The sequence below is a fragment of the Rhamphochromis sp. 'chilingali' genome, assembly GCF_963969265.1.
Source record: "Rhamphochromis sp. 'chilingali' genome assembly, chromosome: 4".
Lineage (NCBI taxonomy): Eukaryota > Metazoa > Chordata > Actinopteri > Cichliformes > Cichlidae > Rhamphochromis > Rhamphochromis sp. 'chilingali'.
Window position 1 is genome coordinate 43335733 of NC_137948.1, and position 23652 is coordinate 43359384.

General features: G+C 41.7%; 1 protein-coding gene across 4 annotated transcripts in view; it reads left to right on the plus strand.

Annotated features, from left to right (window-relative positions):
* The window catches only part of tenm3 (teneurin transmembrane protein 3), a 183226-nt gene that overhangs the window by 51986 nt on the left and 107588 nt on the right, over positions 1-23652 (plus strand). For all 4 annotated transcript variants that reach the window (XM_080881555.1, XM_080881557.1, XM_080881556.1 and 1 more), the window contains 3 exons: positions 4749-5016; positions 19340-19513; positions 20505-20569. In XM_080881555.1, coding sequence (XP_080737681.1) covers positions 4749-5016; positions 19340-19513; positions 20505-20569 — 507 coding nt within the window. The remainder of the gene's footprint in view (positions 1-4748; positions 5017-19339; positions 19514-20504; positions 20570-23652) is intronic.

The window sequence follows — 23652 nt, forward strand, 5'->3', positions numbered from 1 at the left end:
CTTGTCCTGAAGTCAGTATTGAGATGATACGTAAGATGGGTAATTCCTGTCGATATCCAAAAGTTGAAATGTGTTGGTTCCTGTGGCGGGGTGTGGTCTGCGATGCTGCTGCAGGGGAGGCGGATGCACCTACATGGCATCTGCAGCCATGCCTCGCCAGCTTAATGTCTGTGCTGGGTCCTGAATAATGTTGTTGTTGGTGTATATGAGTGGCTGCGAACTGCAAAGCTGCAGTCATGACAGTGTAAACCAGGGGTGTCCAACTCCAGGCCTCGAGAGCTACTGTCCTGCAGCTTTTAGATGCGCTCCAACACAGCTGAATCAAACGGTAGCTCTCGAGGACTGGAGTTGACCACCCCGGCTGTAAACAGCAACCAGAGAGTAAGAATAAAGATGCTGAAAAGCATGAATGTGTGGACGGGTCTGCCGTGTGTTCGTGACAGTTTCTTTTCAGGTCAAAATCACAATTATTCCAATACTGGTACTGTGACTAAGAATTTCCAGTCTTCCTTGTTTTATTACAATGTGAGGACTTTGCACTCGGTCCAGTTTAGTCCCTGCGTAATATCGTCTTCCTATTATGGATCAGGTTGATCGTAAGTCATTCCAGATACACTGAATGACTTATTGTAATCGTTAAGATGAAACCTTCATCACCCATTTAGAGATCTGACCTCCTTCCTTCCTGTTTGGATGTCTCACAAGCATTGGTCCTTTACTGTTCTCCATCACTAACTGCTCGCTGAGGCAACGTTGTGCTCCGCTGAGGTAATTCCATTATAGCAGCTTTGCTTGCAATTACCAGCCTAATTCAAAGTTACCATTCATTAGCAAATTATCAGAAAAAGTTGCCGAAAATCAATTTGGACAACTTTATTACGCACACTACAAATTTCTGTCCTTTGCTTTTTAAAAGCAGCACTCCACTGAAACTGCTCCTTTAAAGCTCTATAATGATCTTTTAATGGCATCTGATGCAGGAAATTGATGCTCTGTGCTCATGTTGCTTGACCTCAGTGCCTTTGATACTGTTGACCAGAATAAGGTTATGGCTGGGATCACTTAACTGGTTTCCCTCCAGTTCATCTAGGAGGACATCCTTGTTAGGGTGAGCAGACACTGCTGTGGGGTTCCTCAGGGTCCATCCTGGGTCGATTGTTATTCTGTTTTTAGGTGTTAGGTGCATTTCTTAGTATTTTTATGTATGACATTCAGTTCTACTTGTCTTTTAGGCCTCGCCAGCTGCACAGGCTGTCTGCCCTGGCTGACTCTGTATGTGGGATTAGTGACCAGCTCTCCAACAATTGTTTTAAACTCTGAGACTGAAGCCACGGTTATTGCTCCTCCTGATATGCACACAAGTCAACTGATTGCTTCTTCTTGCTGACTAGTGTTCGCAATCGCAGCGTAATGTTTGAGTCCTTATTGAACTTTCACATATAAACTCGATCTCACATTTCATTTCAGGAACATTACCAAATTGCGATCCGTAGTCTCCTCCTCTGAAATGGACAAAATTGTTCTTGTGTTTGTATCATTTTGTTTAGATTATTGTATTGCCCTTTTTACTGGCTTAAAGAAATCACCTCTGTTATTCCTCCAAGCAGCACAAACTGCTGCACCCAGACACAGCTCACATTACCGCTGTGTTACTCTTGTTTTTACTTTGGCTCTCCATTGATTTTAGAACTCGTTTTAAGATTTCACACTTGCATACAGAGCATTAAATGGACGCGCTGCAGACTATTTGTCTCAACTTCTTGTTAAACACACTGCCGCTCGCTGTATCCACTCACAAACTCAAAACCTATTAGCTGTTCAGACAAGAGTCCAGACTCGAGGGGACCGAGCGTTTCAGTCTGTAGTCTCTAGCTCTGGGACAGTTTACCGCTCCAGCGCCGCGTAACTCTGTGGACTCTTTAAAAAACAAAAAATTAACAACTTTTCTGTTTTAATCAGGCCTTGTTATTCTTTTGTTATGTATGTGTTTGTTTTTTTGTTTGGTTCTTTGTTGATATCATGTCTGAATTGTTGTTCAGCACTTTATGAATGTTGTATCTGTAAAAGACACGATATAAATAAACTTCACTTACTTCCTAATAGACTAGAGCAGTGAACAACTTTTTCACAAACTCATCTTCTCTACATCTCACATGAAAGTTCATGAAAGTTGGGAGGAAACTCGCCTGTTATGATGTTAAATTACTGAAGCCTGTTTACTGGGTAATGCTACACACAGTACAGGCCATAACTGATCAAAGCAGTGAAAGCAGAGCCAGGGTCAGCTTGACATGCACACTGGTCTGAAATCATCTTATCATAAAGGATGAAAGGTTTCTGCACATGCGCAATCAGCTCGTGGAGTGGGAGTAGGAAGTGCAGATATCGTATCCTTGGTTAGTCTGTCTGGACTGTGTGAACTGTGTTCCAGTCACAGTGTCTTGCACACAGTGTTTAGCAGATCATTGGAATATGCTACTTGCAAACATACCGTTTTCCCTTTTGCAAACCCCAGTTCAACCTGGTGCACACTTTAATTGTCATACCTGAGTCAACAGTTGATGTTTTCCCACCTGACTCACTATCAGCTCTCTGTCCTCCTGCACTGAAGTCACACACAGACATGTGATATTCAACTAAACAAACAACATAAAAAAACTGAAGTTATCATAAGAGCAGGGTATGGATTACCTTTCACAACATACTAATAATAATACATTTTATTACTTGGCACCTTTCAAAACGTGCAAGGTCACATTACAACACAAAACAACAAGGACAGTGTTAAATGATGGGAACAGAAATGTAAAACAAAAAGGTGAAAGTTAAATAAAACCAAAGGTAAACATAAACAGGGTTTACAACTGCACGGCACTGACGCGCTAATGAGCTAACCGCACTAACGTGTTGCAGCCCTCGCACGGGGTGATCCGCGTTAACTCGCTAACGGAGATTTGCTGCGTTAATGCGGTTATGGCATTAACCTCATTTTAACCAGATTAACGCTGACAGCACTAGCAACTATAGACAACATAGACTGCTGCTGGCCGTTGGTTACATTTCATTACATTAGCTAACACTTTGCACACAATGAGCAAAACCTTGTGTTGTGGAATAGCATTTTGATCTTCTTTACTTGTACGTGTGCACTGGGCGCTTAAACCTGTTTTTGTTAACCTGTACCCTCTCCAACAGAAACGCTGGGCTATTATATAATTAGACGACAATGTCAGAGAATAATACTAAAACACGTTGGTATTGCTGATGCTACTTTATTTTGTTATTGCCCACTAATGAGTTCTTTAGGGGTGCTACAGTGAAAGTGCACGAGCGTCTCATCACAGGGTCTAAACTGGCCTCACGCTCCAAAATGTTATTTTCAGCTGTGACAATATTTAACTAAAAAGTGGGAGTACTGACTGAGATGTGCAGTATTCTGATTGGATGTTGCTGACTTGGTGGTGAAACACAGGCCTGCTTGGTGATTTATGTGGAGTCTTTTAGACGCACTGATTAATATTGAGTTTAATGCGTTTTGAGTAATGATGCTGGTTTTTCGTCTTTGTGTTACATGTTACACAAAAGTGATTATTGTTATTATGAATATGATGTATTAGACATGAATTTGGAGTTGTACAAAGAAATGATTGGCAAAAGCAAATCCCAGAATCTGCCATTAAACACATTAAACAGTCTATTGATCGTGTCACACAAAAGCCGAGACAGTTTTTGTGTGCAGAACTGGAAACTAGCCCTGCCCATCACACACACAGTAATATTTGCACATTGTCTTTAAATGTATGGGTTTGTAGGAGGTGCATTAATTACAAATAATAGTCTTGAGGCCTACATAGTCATAATGAAACTCAGACTTTTCATATGTGGTTTTCAGCATTCAGCCTGTAAAGTCTGCATAACTGGAACAGTTATTATGATGGCAAACAGAACACGAAGCAGCGAGAGGAAGAGCTGCTCCTGCACGTATCCCTCGCTTCTCTCTTTGCTTTCTGTTTTCCTCGCTGAGTGCAGCAGAGAAAGAATAACAGCAGGGCTGGGAAATGGAGATCTGATGCTCTTTATGCAAATCAAATTCCAAGACTGCCATTCATTTCCTTCTCGGTACCCTGAGGACGGAAAGGGGAGTTGAAAAGCAAAGGGACAAAAACAGTGAGGAAAAGTTGAACCCGGGTCAGCTTTGAGCAAATATTTTTACAGAATCGGAGCAGAGCTTTGTGAAGGCCAGTCACTGAGCTGTATTCATTCTAGCCGAGTGTTCAGTTACACTTCTCACTGACGCTGCACTCACATCCAGTGATATTAAAAAAATCGACATTATAACTCTTCATCAACCTTAACCGCATCATCTGAGAAATTTGCCTTTATATCAATCATCCAGACATTGTATAATAATAACATCACATTTTGAATTCTGACCTTCTTCAGACGGACCGACTGTCTTAGGTTAAGAAGCGCTGGCTTTTTTGCCAGTTCTTGCTTTGTTTGCTTAAAAACGGGCTGTGGCTAACATTATTTTCTCTCGTTAAGGACGGATTTCTTCGGATGAGAGACTGTTTGGTGAGACTGTGACGTGAAATATGATCTAAATGTATCCGTTTGATTTACAGGGATTATAACGACAGCAGTCCTCGGGGAAAGGAAACTTCCAGTCAGCTAAAAAGACAACAATGTTAGTGCCACTGATTTACACGTGTGTAAAGATGAGTTGTTCTCTCTTCTGTTGTTGACAGAGCAACCGTCCAATCATCACAACTCCAGCCTTCCTCCGGTACCACCGCCTCATCGCCAACAACCCTCAGTAACAGCTCTTAGCCAAGCCCTGAGCGCCACACATCACACTGGCCAATCCCTGAACTCCACAAGGCATCTAACCCCTCCTACTGGAAGCCCGGCCCCTGTGGCCGGCCAATCACCAGCAGAGCTGCAGACCACGCCCCCCGAGAGCGTCCCGCTGCAAGACAGCTGGGTGCTTGGTAGCAATGTACCTCTGGAAACAAGGTAAACTGTCTTTTTCAGCCGTCTTACTTCACCTGTCTTTGTTCCACACTTGACCTGTAGCCTCTCAGCATTATCACAGTGTAACCCAACTGTGTGACGCCTCATCAGGCTTTCCCAGTGTGCTGCGACGTCCTTAAACAGAATGTTTTATCTCTACATCCTGAACGAGTCCCCCGAAAATCAAAAGGTAGCTAGAATAACAGAAAAACACTGTGGGAGGAAAAATAGCAATCTATACGTAGCTACAATAGACCGGCGCCCCATCCTGGGGTTACCCTGCCTCTCACCTTACAGCAGCTGGGACAGGCCCTACTCATAACCTCGAACTGAAGACGGTGAAGAAAACGGATGGATGAAAGCAACAACACTCTGCAGAATTCATTTTAGAAACAAACAAAATAAAAAAAAGAACAACAACATAATTATTATTATTATTTGTCTAAAGACTTAATTAAGCTAGGATAAGAAATAGTTTATCCCATGTATGTGGTGTCGTTGTGAGAGTGGAGCACAATCGTTCTGCTACAGAAAGTGCTTCACTGCCTGTCTGTCAGTGCTGCAGAGGTTAGTCCAGGTCGTCTGTAATACACAACACTTTGTTCAGTGACCTCCTCTTCACCGCAGCTTCAAAAGTGTCCAGTTTGCAGCCAATCACAGAGCAGCCTTCCTAATCACTTCATTCAGTCTGTTAGTGTCACTTATCTCAGCTCTCGCTAGTACACCACAGTAAGGCTGAAGCATGCTCGCCATGAACACATGCTAGTCTTCTGAATGTAAAGCTTCCTGAAATCACTTAACTGTCAACCGTTCGCTCATGTTCTGCTTTCTTTAGGCAGACTGAGAGTCTGTGCAGCACATCAGCTTCTTTGTTAAAGTCCGTTTAGTTTTCAGACACTTTGAAACACATTTGGCATTTCAAAGTGTTTAAGAACATCCCAAAGTCACTTTGTTTCCTCTCAGCAGCGACACAACTTTGATTGGTTATTTTGACCCTTGAATCCTGGACCAGTCTGTACTTCTCCCTCTCGCTGATTTTATTTAGAAAGTCTCTGTTTTCTTCAGTAGGGAGTAACATTTTTTTTAGCAGCCATATAAAGAGCCATTGTTGCCTTGCCTTCCACATGCATACATACAAAATTTATGGGTGCAACGTTAGCTTTGACCCTGTACTCACAAAACAAATGTGTCTGCTCCCTCCATCGTTTCCTCTTCCTTTGTCCAATTTGCACTTCTTAAAAATAGTGAAAAAGAAAGTGATGCACTGATGAGAAAGAGATGCTCCAAGTGTTTTAGCTTTGTGCCTGTATCTGGCTGTATGTTTATAGGCATGTGCATGTGTGTGCATGTGAAGACCAAGCATTCATCCACGTGTATGGACAAAGAATGAACCTGAAGCAGTGACGTCCACATGTGCTTTGACTGTTTAGTGTTCCCGTTACTGCCTGGGTAAAAACTCAATGCCACTCGTAGCAGAAGGAGGCTGATTAGCTTGGAGAAGGTAAGCAGGACAATGATTGGACTAGAGCAATGAAAGTAAAGCTATTTGGCAATTAGACTCTGATGACCCACTATAGCAGAACAGAATCTCAGCGGTGATGGGGAAAAAAGAATAAGAGCAATCTTACCATGACAGGAAAGGGACAGCGTCTCTATAGAGTATAAACCACACTAATGCAGCATTACCAAAGGCACAGAATATAGGCAGACACCTGCAATAAAGGCTGGCAAAGGTCAGGAGAGAGAAGAGAGCTCGCGATAAGGCTGAGAGTGGACAGAGTTCAGGAGAAAGCTCTTGAGCCTGGAATAAGGCTTGTGTGTTGATAGAGGATATGAGAGAGAAAGGAGAGCTGGATAATGTTGGAAGGCTGTCGGAGACCAGGAGAAATACAAGAGACAGTCTGTGAAAAGCTCAGAGGCCGTTTGAGGCCCGGTTTGAGGCCCGGTTGACCTGCTCTACCTCCTGAGCTACAGCCACCCACACCCTGCCTGGAGCCAGCCAGTTAGAGTTCTGCTCACAGGACTCAAAGGATGGGAAACATCAGAAAGGAAGCAGGTCGAACTGACTGCTGTGGTCCAGGCAAACATCCTGCATTATGTGGTTTGTATTGTAATTATTTAATGTAATTAATTTAATTTAGTCAATGTCATATCCCAGGAGAGAAACCTGGCTGGCACCCCAGAGCTAAAAGTCTACTCATTAAGCCCTTTAATACCCCCCCTAAGCAAACCATCACAGTTGTGTAAATCTGTGAATCAATGTGTTGTTCACTTATGGCATACAGTGTCATGGGCTGTGTGTGTCTGGCAGGAACGGAGGACCAAAATACAGCCTCCAGCAGGCAACAGGTAAACTCAAAGAAATGGCTTTATTGTTGAACACCTGGAAAACCGGCACTAACTACTAATACGAAATAAACTAAACAGGCAGGCTGGGGGACACACAGTGTGGAGGGAGAACGCAACACTGGAGGGAACGATACAAAGGGCTTACATACGCAAGGAAGGAACACAACTGCACTGTAAAAACCTGTAATATAAAAGTATTTCACTGTGTATTTTACAGTTTTGTACTGTTCTTCTAGAACATCATTAAATTCACATAAACAGACTGATTTTACATTTCAAATGTAAATTAACGTAAAATCACTGTAAATGTAATAAAACATAATTTCCTTGTTTTTTAAATGTATCTGTCTGTACATGAGCATATTTAGATTGTTAAAATAATTCACAAATGTGACTTAATTTCACAAATATCTGTCCGTTATTTGAAAGATTGAACTGTTAAATTCAAATGTAATGCTATGGAAAAATATATAAAATGATTCATATAAACTTTTTTTACATTAAATAATTATTATTATTATTGATATTTAGAGCGATTGTGGCTCAAGAGTTGGCAGTTCACTTTGTAATCAAAAGGTTGCCGGTTCGAGCCCCGGCTCGGACACTCTCGGTCGTTGTGTCCTTGGGCAAGACACTTCACCTTCCACCTACAGGTGATGGCCAGAGGCGAATTATAAAGCGCTTTGAGGGTCTCATAAAGTGCTTTATGAATTCAATCCATTATTATTTAAACCAACTGTTAACTGCATATTTCTGTACCTTTAAGTATTATTATTCATATTGCCGCATTCACTGACCTTGTTTATAGGTAATTTCATTGTTTAATCACATTAAAATGTTCCTAATTTAATGATTAACAGCACTTGAAAAAGGCAGAATCCCATGTAAAATTAGGGCAACAAACTGTATTGTCATTGCTGAAAATAACTGTGTTTTCATGGGAAAGTTATTTTCTGTTATTTTCTGGCATTATTTTGGTGCCCCAGCTGCTGGAATATTACTGTTTTTAGTATTTTTTTTTTTCACGGTGTGGGACTAATTAACACAACACAGGATGCAAAGCTGAACGTAACACATGAGGCGAGCTACCTTCAAAGGACTCTCCAGGAGCACTCACAGTGCAACATGTCTCATTTACCCGCTCATAGAGGCAGTTTTCATTTCTTCTGTCTAGCTTTCACACATGTTCATACTCAAGTCGAAAGCACCGGAGAGCAACTTTGGTATTGTGCCCAAGGATATTTGGCATGCTGACTGGAGCAGCCAGGATCAAACCATCAAACCTTATGATTGGTAGATGACCTGCTCTACCTCCTGAGCTACAGCTGCTCCATCACCCCATCTGCAGCCAGTCCTGTTAGTGATCTGGCCTAAGAAGAACAGCAGGGGGAACGGAGCATATTTTTGATAAATCCCACCCTTGATGGCAACTCCTACAACTGGCATGAAGTTAGCCTCTCGTGTTGTTCACACGATCCTGACTGCAGGAGAAGAAGATGACGTATTCCACTTGCCGAATGTTGAGTTGAATAGCAGTTATACACTGTTAAAAAAACATCTTAAAAAAACGGTAATATTCCAGCAGCTGGGGCGCCAAAATACTACCGTAAAATATCAGAAAATAACTTCCTCATAAAAATACGGTTATTTCCAGCAATGACAATACAGTTTGTTGCGCTAATTTTACATGGGATTCTGCCTTTTCCAAGTGCTTTTAGACATTAAATTAGGAACATTTTAACGTGATCAAACAATGAAATTACCTGTAAACAAGGTCACTGAATGTGGCAATATGAATCATAATACGTAAATGTACAGAAATATACAGTTAACGTAAATAATAATGGATTGCATGCCCTGGGACAGACCGACAGAGGCGAGGCTGCCATATCACACCATTGGCCCCTCTGGCCATCACCAGTAGGTGTTATTAACCACGGACACAATGCTGAGAGCGTCCGAGCCGGGGCTCGAACCGGCACCCTTTTGATCACAAGGCGAAGTGCCAACTCTTGAGCCACAAACGGCCTAAACAGCAATGATTATAATACTTATGTGATGTAACACAAGCTTATAGGGATCATGTTATATAGTTTTCCATAGCATTACATTTGAATTCAACAGTTCAATCTTTCAAATAACGGACAGATATTTGTGAGATCATGATACATTTGTGAATCTGTATCTAAATATGCATATGTACAGACATTTAACAATCATGACAATTATGTTTTATTACATTACAGTGATTTAACGTTAATTTACATTTGAAATGTGAAATCAGTCTATTTACGTAACTTTAATGATGTTCTAGAAGAACAGAACAAAACTGTAAAATGCAGTAAAATACTTTCACATTAGGATTTTCCTACAGCGCAGCCATACCCGCGACCTTGTGGTTGTTAGTTCACATTCATTGGCCGATGCTTAGCGTCATGTTATTATGTGTCCCAACATCCAATGACATGTCACATTGTTTTCATGGCCACACCCTCACCCCAGGTGCAGAGGCCTATTTCTGTTCAGGAATGTTGGGAATACTTTGAGATTTATATTAATTGCAATTCCTACCTCTACATCCATCCATCCATTCGCTTCCGCTTATCCTTTTTCAGGGTCGCGGGGGGCGCTGGAGCCTATCCCCCCGCGACCCTGAAAAAGGTCCTCTACATTTATTTTTTAAAATATATAATTAGCACAGCGTGGCCGTGCAATGTTTTATGTTTTTATTCCTATTAATTATATTTTCACTTGTTACCTCTGAATTATTGAATCAGACCTGGATGACATGAACTTTTCAGCAAACTTACAATTCAAATGCTCCTTTAATTATTGATTATTCTCATTAATTTTCGATCATTTTATATATTTTTCCATAGTATTACATTTGAATTTAACAGATCATTCTCTCACATAACAGACAAATATTTGTGAGATTATGATACATTTCTGAATGTATCTTTACAATCTAAATATGCACATGTACAAAAAATATATTTAAAAAACAAGTAAATTGTGTTTTACTATATTTACAGTGATGTTATTTTACCTTTGACATGTAAAGTCACAGTCTACTTATGTAAATGTAATGATATTCTAGAAAGACCAAACTGTAAAATATACAGTAAGATACTGTGACATTACTATTTTTTGGAACAGTGTAGTTACAGCAGAGTTCACCAGGAACGGGAGAATCACATACAAAACTTCAAAGTAAAAATAAATAAATAAAGCATGTAAAGCACAGACAGTGACTGCAGTGGACACTTCAGCTCTTTGTATGCTAGAACTTCACTCTACTCACTGCTTCATGGACCAAAAAATAACACAAGCAAGAGTGGCCCACAGATGGGCTGTAACACAACGAACTCCATCTAACAACAGAACTCACTGCACTCCCTACTGGGAATCCTTCGGGATCAGGTCTGTCTGGCCTTTCTGGGTATGTGCCATCCATTAGCAGCTGGTTCATTTGTGTTGCCAGGTGCACATGGAGTCCAGTTATCTTCTTTAGACAGTAGGCATGAATCATGTCAGGGCCTGGTGCTGTCTAGTGTGGAATTTCGACCAGGCACCCCAATAAAGGACGGTCTGCGATTGGCTGTCTGTTTGTAAAGGAGGTGGGGTGGTGACTCGCCCAGCTAACCGCTGCTCAGCCATACAGATGTTGATGTGCTCCCTCTGAATGCATGCTTGCCAGGATGGCCCTCTGCTCCGGCACTCCTCTCAGTCACAGCTCTACTCTAACTCTATGCACTTGGTAACTAGCTGAGTTTGGTGTCCTGGGAAATTCAGCCCCAACAATCTATTTATTTTTAAGGCTAGAGTGACCTGTAAGAACCCTTTGAGTGATCTTATAATAACACGCAGGTTTTTACCTTCACCGTTTCAGATGAGGGAACGACCACAAGCTCTTAAATGTAGGATATCTTATCAGAAAATTACCAGGGGCAAAGCAAAAGCCAAATCAAATAATACTAATAATAATAATAACACAACCACTTAGTTACACTTATTACATTCATCCCTTACACTAATTAATGCTGAACTCTAGTGCTGATCTTGTTAGGAGGACATCCAGGTCTGACGATGCACTCCTGAGGTGACATCATGCATCGTGGCATCCAGTCACTGCTGCTGACAGTTAATCAATGTTCAGCCACAGCCTGTCGTTCTCTCTCTCTGTGATCGCAGCACGATTTCAAACATGTTCTTCTTTTCTATGTTTTACTTTAACATCATTTATCAGTAACTGCATTACATATGCATTTAAATCATACATGGATACAATTTCCTTCATGTTTCATTCCTTAGTATCATGTCAGTGTCTACACACACACACACACTCGCACGCACACACACACACACACACACACACACAGTCACAGAGAGAGAGAGAGAGGATGATAAGGTGTGCATGGATGTGATTGGGTTTAAGAGTACCTGTGGAAGTTGTTCTTCCCTGTGTCTTTGGAACATTGGATCTAAGAGGTCATCGTCTCAGTTTGTCTCCTCTCTAAGATCTGAACAAAATCAGCAACCGCACTAATTCATCTCCTCGATTTATGTGGTGGTTTGTTATGTTGATGTAGATGTTTGTACTTTTTTAAATTGATGAGTTAATGTACCAAAATATAATACAGTCATCATTTCTGGGTAACAAACTCCTGGCATGAACTTAGTGTAATGTAATGAATGTAATTACAAATCCTTCCTTATTGTTTTGGGCCATTGTTTGGTCGAGTGATTGAGCATCTCTCATGCCTTTGATTACACACTAAAACACTACTTTACACAAAATCAGTCCATGATTCATCTGCTGGTTTCTCACTTTTGCCTTCTTTTCCTCTCTCTGTCTCTCTCTTCACATATTGCCCACAGGCACGTATTAATTGAAGAGCCCTTCTTATAATTGGTTCTAATTGTTAATCACACAGCCCTATTAGAGAACAGTCTAATTAGAATTACAGATGATCATTAGCTGAGGTCCTGTCATTAATTGAACATTGTGACCTTGATAATTACTGTAGGCCTACATGTGCCTATGTGCTAAATAGAAATTTCATATTTACTCTGAAATTTTCCAAAGACGGATTTTTTCTTTTAATGAACCTCTAGAAAGTCATCTGTATATGACCCATTGTCCTTTGGTTGACTGTTGTAGAGGGCTAATAACCTGTTTATCTTGCTAGTGTCAAGAACAAGATGAGCTCTCTGACAACTTTTTCATCTTCATTCTCAACAGTTTCTGTCTGAGGACTCAAGAAATGTAGCCTGTGGTAGCAGCTTTAATTAGCTTTGTTTTTCAGGTGATTATCTTTCAGGTAATACTGACGAACCGCACGTTGCAGGTGGGAGCACCACTTGTTGCAGCTACATATTCCACTTCAGTATCTTTTTCAAAAATACCTGGCCATAAACTAACTGGCCCCTCAGCTGCCTTTTTCTCCTTTTCCGTTCACGTTACTAAAGTTTAAAGGACTGGCAGTCTGTCCAGACTGTGCCCACTCATTTGTCTACCTGTATGTCAGCTGTTATAGAAACACCTGTGACACTAAGATGGATAAGCAATTCAAACTAACTTCCCTCAAGAATAACCTGGCTATGATGTGGCCAGAATATTTGTCTGCATGAACACTTTGGACACTTCTTATTGACTTAATAGATATTACAAAACTCTCAAAGATGTCGTTAACATCCTAAATATGTCAAGTATCCCAAACAAATATTGTTAACCCTGTGATTGCATTTTATGTTTAACTACAATTAGCTGTAGATGTAGATGAATGATGGGTCATAAACTAAATGAGGGCTTGATGTTAGATTTGGGAGAGTACAGAGTTTGGAAGTGTACAGCCTGTGTGAAAAACTCATTTAATCACTGGATGTCATCCACTGGTTATTGAATCGCAATTTTAAAGCTTTAACATTAATGTTTTGGTTACTGCCATGTTTGCTTTTCTGAGCCAGAAGTGACAATATTTGGATGAAAGACTGTATCCTAGCTAGCCATCTTTAGTTAGTAGCCGCATCTGTTCAAAACAGTCAGAGGCGCTAACAGTGGTAAGAGCCAAGATGGGGTCTCTGCATCATAGAAATATAACCTGGTGTACCACATTAGCTACCTAACACTGTTCTCACATGGCAGAGTTTCTTATTGTAAAATGTTGGCCATTTTATCTGTCAAGAGTATTTACCACGGTTATTGTAGTTGTTTACGTAGCTTCCGACGCTAATGCTAAGGCTACTCCTACTGAGACAATTGGAGGGCTACACAACGCCATCAGTGAGCTAAACTAAACACCTGGATAGCTTCATAGTGATTGCAGGAGATTTTAACCACACCAGTTTAAAGGCTGTGCTCCCTAAGTTCAAGCAATGTGTGGATTTTAAAACCAGAGGAGGGAGCATGTTGCACTTTGTGTATACAAACCACCCAGATGCATGCAAGACTACCCCCCCCCCCCCCCACACACACACACACCTCGGCTGCTCTGATCAACTTTTCATTATGCTGGTGTCTGCTTACAAACCACTTCTGAGGCATAGCAGGCCAGTAACGAAACTGTCACGTCTGCCAAGGCGAGCCATGTGGTGTTGGAGGGAGAAAGGACCCAAAATGCAGGCAGTAGATGATAATGCTAGTGATGTTTATTTACAAAGTGGCGTAGTGGCAAAACAGGCAATGAGGGATGGCAAATAACTAAAGAAACCTAAACTGGGAAAACTAAATAACAAACCTGAGATGATACCAAACAGTGTGAGAGGCAGAGAGACGCAGATAAGGAAAAAGACACCGTGGAACACAGACGAACCAGCAACAGGCAGGAGAACACACAGGAGTCCAAAAACAACCAAAGGAAACCCCCCGAAGCACAGAGAGCAGATCCAAAACAGTTCGGGAGGCCGACCCGGAGGACGGCGGCACAGCAGTCCAGAACAGTTCATCTCCGGAGGCTGGCCATGCGGAAGGCAGTGGTGACGGCGACACAAGTCTGGAGGCCGGCCGCGCGGAAGGCAGCGGCAGCGTTCAGGAGGTCGTCCACAGTGGCGATGATGCCCAACATGCGGCCTGGCAGATGACCGACGATGGTGAGGCGGCAGTTGGGGACCTGAAGGCGGCGTGGCCCCGCAGCACCAGGCGAGGCAGAAGCTGAAGCGGAGGCTGCTGCAGGCGAAGCGGAGGATGCTGCTGCTGCAGGCGAGGGTGAATGATGCTGATGCTGCAGGCGAGGGTGGCGCTGCAGGCGAGGATGATGGCCGGACGGGCTCCTCGGACCCCCCAGCAAAAACAGTCACAGAACCAATGCTAGTGATGTTTATTAACAAAGTGGCGTAGTGGCAAAACAGGCAATGAGGGATGACAAATAACTAAAGAAACCTAAACTGGGAAAAAATGTCCACCACATTACACTCGGTCATCACCCATCTGGACCTGAAAGATACCTTCGCCAGACTCCTGTACATTGGGTTTAGCTCATGATTTCACAGAGACTAATAGAGAAACTCTCCTTACTTGGCCTGAACACCACCGTATGTCTCTGGATCCTGGTCTTTCTGACTGAGAGACCTCAGTCTCTCCATGTTGGGAAAAACAACTCCAAGCCTATTACACTGAGCACTGGATCTTCTCAAGGCTGTGTTCTCAGCCCACTGTTGTTTATGCTGCTAACATACAACTGTGTATCTAGATATGAGGGTAACCTAATCATTAAGTTCGAATATGATACCACAGTGGTGGGACTGATTCGTGGAAATGATGAATCATTGCATTGAAAAAAAGTTGAACACCTTGAGGGCTGGTGTAGGGAGAACCATCGGGTGCTAAATGTAGCCGAAACATAAAAGGTGATCATCGACTTTCACAAGGTGTGGATCAAGCATGCTCCCCCCTTCACCATCAGCGGCCAATCAGTAGAGGGAGAGGAAGATGTCAGGTTCCTAGGTGTGGAGATCTTGCAAGGTCTGAACTAGCATCAGAAAATCTCAGTGATCCAAAAAGCAAAGAAAGGAGTTTGAAACAAGTCCCTCTCCTCACCAGCATCCTCAGAATTTTTTTAAGTGGTGTGGTTGTCATAATGTGTCTCAGCGTGGTATTCTAGCTGCAGTATGTGAGACAAAACATGACTGCAGAGACTAGTTGGAGCAGCCGAGAGTTTCCTTTCCTCTGTCCAAGACCTCTTCCAGAGATTCTGCAGGAATAGGCCACTAAACATAATAAAGGACCCCTCACACCGTATCCATAAATGTTCTTAACTGATGCCATCAGGCAAACGGTTCCACGTTAACAGAGGCTGAACCTACAGACTGAACCTACAGACTGAACCTGCAGACTGAACCTAGAGACTGAACCTAGAGACTGAACCTGCAGACTGAACCTGCAGACTGAACCTAGAGACTGAACCTGCAGACTGAACCTAGAGACTGAACCTGCAGACTGAACCTGCAGACTGAACCTGCAGACTGAACCTAGAGACTGAACCTGCAGACTGAACCTGCAGACTGAACCTACAGACTGAACCTAGAGACTGAACCTAGAGACTGAACCTGCAGACTGAACCTGCAGACTGAACCTGCAGACTGAACCTAGAGACTGAACCTGCAGACTGAACCTAGAGACTGAACCTGCAGACTGAACCTGCAGACTGAACCTAGAGACTGAACCTGCAGACTGAACCTGCAGACTGAACCTGCAGACTGAACCTAGAGACTGAACCTACAGACTGAACCTAGAGACTGAACCTAGAGACTGAACCTAGAGACTGAACCTGCAGACTGAACCTGCAGACTGAACCTAGAGACTGAACCTGCAGACTGAACCTAGAGACTGAACCTGCAGACTGAACCTGCAGACTGAACCTACAGACTAGGGCTGGGCGATATATCAAAAAGTTATCGTTACCGAAATTTATGACTCTCATCGACGTCATTTTGCCCATGTCGGTAAATTCGGTATTTAAAAAAAAGAAAAGGCATGTGCAGGTTGGCGATGTTCATGTCCCTTTAAGACGCTGTGCTACGTTACAGACTTGACGGGGTGGAGTCACATGACTCTACTACCTGTAACAAGACGAGACACGGGTGAACAAATGGAGGACGATTTAAATGTTGAAGCAGCAGCGACGGAGGTAGAGCTGGTGGAGGAGGAAGAGGAGACGCTTGTTAACAAAAAAAATGCATCATCAATCGTTTGGGAACATTTTGGATTCAACAAGGATGATATTGATCAAAAAATTGTTAAATGTAAACTCTGCAAAAAGACTGTTGCGTCAAGTCAAGGTAACACAACCAACCTCTTCCACCACCTGCAGCACAACCATGTGATTCAATTCGAAGACATAAAAAAAGCTCAAAGCGAGAAGAGAGTAGGACCAGCAAAAACGTCTTCCTCCACCAGGCAGCGGTCAATAACCGAAGCATTTGCTAGTACTCAACTATATGAGCGAACTTCAAAAAGATGGCAAGAAATCACAAATGCTATAGGCTACTACATAGCAAAAGACATGGCTCCTATTGCTACAGTGGAACGCAACGGGTTCAGACACTTCATGAAAATAATTGACAATACGAACTCCGATCACGAAAATATTTTTCAAAAACTATCATTCCCAGCATGTACAGCACAGAGAGGGAAAAGGTTGCTGCTGAATTGAGATACGTTAAGCACGTTGCAGCCACATCCGATCTCTGGTCCAGCCGTACAATGGAGCCGTATATTAGTCTCACAGTTCATTACATCGACAACAAATGGGAGCTGCGTACCAGAGTGCTCGAGACGGCCTATTTTCCATCTGATCACACGGGGGAGATGGTTGGACAGGGGTTGAGAGCGATGCTGTCTGCATGGGACATCAGTGAAGAGGACCTTGTTGCTATAACAACTGACAACGGCCCAAATATTGTGAAAGCTGTCAAGCTCAATAAATGGACACGGGTGCAATGTTTTGGGCACAGGCTGCACCTGGCAATCGGTAAGTGTGTACATCTTAATATATTTGGGTGGTGACATCTGGTGTGTTTTAAAGTGACTTTAATTCTGTGCGTCATATTCAAAATTGAAAGTATTAATGTTTGAATAATGTTTATATAGGCATAAAATACTTAAGACTGCTGAGCAGCAGTGTATCCAGAAGGTTTTTACAGAAGACTTATTGTGAGCCAGTGTTGATCATGTTGTGCTGTGAAATGTAGCAAAATACATGATTTTTAAAATGTTTTATTACTGTGCCAACCCTTTTTAACTTTGTAAATTAAAGATCCTGCCTGAAACCTGACATGGTCAATATGCTTGTGTTTCTTAGCAAGAACCTGGAGTAAACACTACTCAGGTAAACATCTACAACAGTAGTTTGATTGAACCGCTCAGGATACCAAGTCTGCTGCTGCCCCTTTTTGAAGTGCCCTGTTCAAGCCCTGCCTAATTTTAACTATCAGTGTTCTATTGAAGTTTTTTGCAAACAGCACTATTTAATGTTTTTGTTTAAGAGTTTATAGTTTTCACGAGTCACATGGCAGTGCTTAGTATTTATTATCGTTTTTTCTGTGTTCAATTGACATTTGTGTTTGTGACATTATTTGTTTACAAGTTCTAGTACCTCAAGGCCTTAGCAGAGATAGGCCTTTGTCCATGACGGCATTACATTTGCACAATCATTGTTTACTTTGTGAATAGCCAATGTGAAACATATTTATTATTAAACTATTTTGTTTACAAGGGATACACATTTTTTAGAGAGCATGGTTACATATTGTATCCTACACTTTTTATTTTGTTCAGTTAATAAATCTTAACCACTAGAAGTACTTACTACTATTGTCTTCATTTATTTTCAGTGACATTTTACAGTCCTTTAAAGTGGTAATAATATAATTGCAATGAATAGGTCTAGGGGGAATAATATTATCAAAATAACTGGAGGAACTATGCTGCCTGCCACAGCCCCATCGAATGAAGAAAACAAAAACGTTTGTTTCTTTGGCACTTGGGGTGGTTATCGTCCATTTATCGTTATCGAGGTTAACTGCTCAATTTATCGTGATATTGATTTTAGGCCATATTGCCCAGCCCTACTACAGACTGAACCTGCAGAATGAACCGCTTTCTCCCACAAGCTGTTAGAATGCTGAACTGCTGTTTAGGACATATACAGTACTACACCCAAGACTGTGTGGCAATGTTTCAACCTTAGTTTTGATTATTTGTCATTCCTACACAGTCACTTTTACCAAACTGGTATTAACCACTGGTTGCTGCTTACAGCCAGTGAGAGGCTATTTTACAGCTAGACGTCTTGGGCAGTGTGTGTGTTTGTGAGGTTGCTTAATTGACGTTTGTTTGTGTGTGTTTTTAAAGGTTTGTGTTGACCCTGAGGAAACACGCCTTTATTTTGCCTGCACTTGTTGGACAGCAAATTGAGTTTAACCCTTTAATGACCTCTATCTCATCAACATGATCAATACTTGCCATAATTTCAAAGTGCTATCGACAAAACTCTTTTTTTTGTCTAAAATTAACATTGTTGTTAACAAAAAGTTGCCAAAAACACCCAATGTATCAAATGTGATACAAAAAATATCTAATAAAAACATATCATACACAACATGATATAGCAAAACAAAGTGGATTTTGTTATAAGGGTTATTAAACATCTCAGTTCTTTGATGGGCTGGGTCTCACAGGGTTTCCAGATTATTTGTGTAAGTTTCATGACTCTAAAGTTGTCTTGGAAGGTTGTGACACTGTGTTCATGAAATCTGTATAAAGGTCTGAGACACAGTACTGAAAACAAGCTTTGCTGTAGTTCGACAGCTCAGCCACTTGATTGTGGTGTGTAATGAGACTTATTTTCACACAGTCATTTGGCGCTGTCACCAAGTGGCAACACTGTAACACAGCAGTTCATTTCCTGTGTATGTAAAGAATTTCAGTATATGTAACTGTAACTAATGTGTTCCTCCCTTTTCTCTCTCACTGTAGGCACTTCCTCTTTAAAACAGGCACAGGCACTACCCCCCTCTTCTCCACAGCTACTCCTGGCTACACTATGGCAACAGGCTCAGTGTACTCCCCTCCTACCAGGCCGTTACCTAGGAATACTCTATCCCGCTCAGCCTTCAAGTTCAAGAAATCCTCCAAGTACTGCTCATGGAGGTAAAATGAATTTTTCACCTTATTGTCCATCAGTAAGAAAGAGTACCTGCAAGCACACGCTTTGACTTTACTCAGAGTTTCAGGAGTTTGGGGAGATGCTGGCAAACAAGCTCGAGTTAGACCACTCCTGGGCCAATTTGGCTACCGGGGTATGTTCTTCAGATGAGTGGGAAAAACACACAGCACACTTTGCATCCTGTCTCTTTCAAGAACTTTCCCAGAGAGCACAGAGAGAGGCGGTTCTCCCAGATCCACACAACTGAAGTGATTTCTCTTTTGTCCTCATAGAGATCACATTTGATCAGTTTTTGGGTCACTTGATAAATTAAATCAGTATATTTGTGTCGAGAAATAAATGCAAAATATGAAACTGTGTAAAGTGCATGACAGTCATTTTATTCACAGAAAGAGAGTTCATAGATATTTTTTTGTACTTGATAAGCATCAAATTTATCTTTTTATGCTTTGCTTCAGTAGAGTAGATGTTTATTTAAGTAGAAGTAGACAAGATATGCTGAGCAGAGCATTCATGAATGCTTTCATGTGTTGAGACTTTAAAGTAGAATCTAGAGAACAGCTGACTCTGCTATTTGTTTGCCTACCACAGATTTGTGGCTTATTGTAATGCCTTGGTAACTATTTTATATCCTTTAACTCTCCTTTTGCAAGTTCCACACAAACCAGAAACACTCGGTGCAGGGCGAAACTCTGATCAGATGTTATCTTCCACAGACACAGAGATGCAGATATATTTTATCGGCAGTGTCCAATGATGCAGATAAAATGACCAATGTTAGGAAGTAGCATGAGGTATTTTGGGAGTGGTCACACAAGGCTTCAAGCTGGAGCTAACGTTTGTTTGCAAAAATAAATACAATCCCCAATAAGATGGTGGGATTGGTAATTAAAATAAATGAGTGCTTCCAAAATTACTCCAGAAAACTGTGACACGTGTTACAACCTTTGTTTCCTTTGTTTCCTTTTTTCTCAGGTGTACAGCCCTCAGTGCAGTAGGTCTGTCTGTACTGCTGTCTGTCATGCTCTGTTACTGCATCGGTAAGCTAACACACACACACACACACACACACACACACACACACACACACACACACACACACACACACACACCTATAATGCCACTGAATGACAAATGAAATCTTGTATTTGTGTCCACTGTTACTGTGAATTCCTGCCGTCTGTTCAGCGTCTTGATATAAGCCATCCTTGTGCTATTGTTGCTGCATGTGGGGGTTTTCTCTCTGTGGGATGAGCCCATCAGATAACCAGATAGTTAAGTTATTAAACCCACACTCGGCAGAGACATAATACCAAGAGACAACACCTGCATAACAGTACAAAAGAATGACTCGTTAAGATCGTCCCCTGACAACATTACAGTTAGGAAATGCAGTATCTGTAAGTATTCATATATTATGTCTGAATTTTCATCTTTAAAAAATAAATAAATAAATAAATAAATATATATATATATATATATATATATATATATATATATATATATATATATATATATATATATATATATATATATATATATATATATATATATATGTATGTATGCGTCACTTTTCCAGCTGTGGTCATAAAAAGCCCTTCAGTGCTTTTCTTTCTCCCCTGCAACACTTTCAAACTGTCAAAGCAATTTACTCCTTGTTAGATTGTGTGCAAGAAGGAAGAAGAGAAAAAACAGAGTCAGAGGGGAGTTTTTCTTTTTCCAAAGGTCATTGATTCCCACAATAGAACTAAAACAATTACAGCTGAAGCTCAGACGGTCCTTGGACATGTAGATCCCTCGCCACTGGCTTTGTGGGCGGTGTGGTGTTGGTGGGTGGGGAGGGGGTCGGGGGAGGGAGGGGGGAGCGACTGTAATGTCCACATTTTGACTTTTTTCTGGAAATAGAATTACGACTTTAATCTGGTACTTTCAACTTTATTCTCAGAATGCTCGGTGATATCTGTGTTTTTATTCGTGTGGCCCTGATACTACAAGCTAACGTCATACTGAGTAACAGTTTGATTACGTTGAGTTTATTTGCTAAATGCAAGTCACATTAGGCGAGGCCCACGTTAGAGCCATTTCAGAAAAGTTGCAGTAACAGTAACCACAGTCCTGCATAGCTGAGCAGGAGTGGGTGGTAGGCAGGACCGCGCTGTGATCTGAGATACAAGGCGGAAAGAAGAACGCTTTTTAAGAAATAAATGTCATAAGGTGGGAAAATAAACTTCCTGTCTGAACTAAGGAATCGACAAAAAGTGAGTGTGAAGCCAGGGAAGACACAGTGCTGTGAAAAAGTATTTTCCCAGAGGCCTGACTTTGGAATTCTTTGCATATTCATGACACTTAAATATTTCAAGTCATGAAACAAATGTTAAAATTATATAAAGATAACCTAAGTACATACAAAAGATGTAATCTGCCTATAATATTTGAATTGAAGGGACCCTCCCGACCCTCCTTGTTAATAATGAATTAACTGTGATTTCTGGGAAAAGCTTAGCTTCACTCACCCTGGTCTGATTACTGCCAGAGCTGCTGACAAAGTGAAGAAGGCTTAAAGACCTCAAATACAAACATATCCTCCTGTAACATGAAGAAACTCAGAAACAGATGAGACAACGCATGGATGGATGGAGCCTACAGTAAACAACATATATACACACCAGTGAAAGAACAAAGTCAATTTTAAGTTAGAAAACTGTCAAAGTAAAACTGACATTGTGTAAGAGTGTTAGACTTTGTGTTAATAAATAACACGTGCACTATAAATTTAAAAAAACAGGTGGGTGGAATCATATTTGTCACATTCATCTTGTATCTGCCACCGAGTGAAGTTATTATTCAGTTTTATAGAGACAGGAATGATCACCTGAAGCAGGTTGAACCGGTCTGAAGGAGCTCTGTAGCCTCGGTAGTGTGGAGCGGTGCGTCTCATCAGCTGTCCATGATGGAGAGCAGTTTGGAGCTTGTTCAGTGACCTCCTGGGACTCACTGACTCTGATGGTTCCAACTTTGTGAATCAGTTTGTTGTTCCTGCTGGCGTCTCTGCACTGATGCTGCCCGGTACACAGTCTATCAATACATAGTTTATCAATACAAGTATTAGATATATTAGTCACAACTATGAAGAAACTATAAAGGAAAAACCTGAAACGTAACTACAGGAGCAGTCACCGCAACGAGACCAACCCCCAAAACAAGTTTTACAGGTGGTCCACTGACACTTTTTGCCTCCTCGAGATTGCTTTTTTTTTTTTTACTAGTTTTGCATTTGCCTACGGTCACTTTGGTAGCGTAAGGCGATACTTGGACTGATGGACTAATTCTTGTATAGTGTTTTTCTACTTTACCTGACCACTTAAAGCGCTTCATGCCTCATTCGCCCTTTCATACAAGCACTTTCTTTCTATTTAACATTCACATGCATTCACACTGCAGTGGATGCAATGGAGAGCAACATGGAGTTAGTATCTTGCCCAAGGATATTTGGCATGCAGACTGGAGCATTCAGAGATAAAAACATCAACCTTCCAATTAATAGACGACCTACCTCTTGAGCTATAGTCACCCCCTAAACCTGGACTCTAGAAATGATGTGCAGGTAGTCCAAAACCTCCAGGAAAGCACATCAATATTGACATTTTGCTACCAGCACAGTCTCAAGGGCATGGAGGAGATTTCAGGAGACAGGCAGTAACTCTAGGATAGCTGGACAGGTAACTGCACAGGTGCAGTCCTGTAGCAGAAGTATCTGCTCCTTTGTGCAACGAGGAACAGAGCCCTACAAAATAACCTCCAACTGGTGTGAATGTCTCCAACCAAAACCAAAGCTCCTGAGGAAAGCCTGAGGGTTCAGCGTCCTCTAGTGGGCTCTGTGAACACTGTCTGGCACAATGGAGGCTTACTGGCATTTGCCATAGAATAAAGGAATTGGCAGGCCCACCATGGGCACCCTGTGCCTTTTGCAGGTACACCCTGAGCACATGTTGCAAATGTGCAATGGTATGGAGAACGTTCTGCTGCCTGTAACTTCATTCAGCATGATGTTCTGGGGAGGCACAACCATGAAGGGCCACAGATGCACAGACCTCTGCAGGCTACTTAATGGCACCCTGACTTC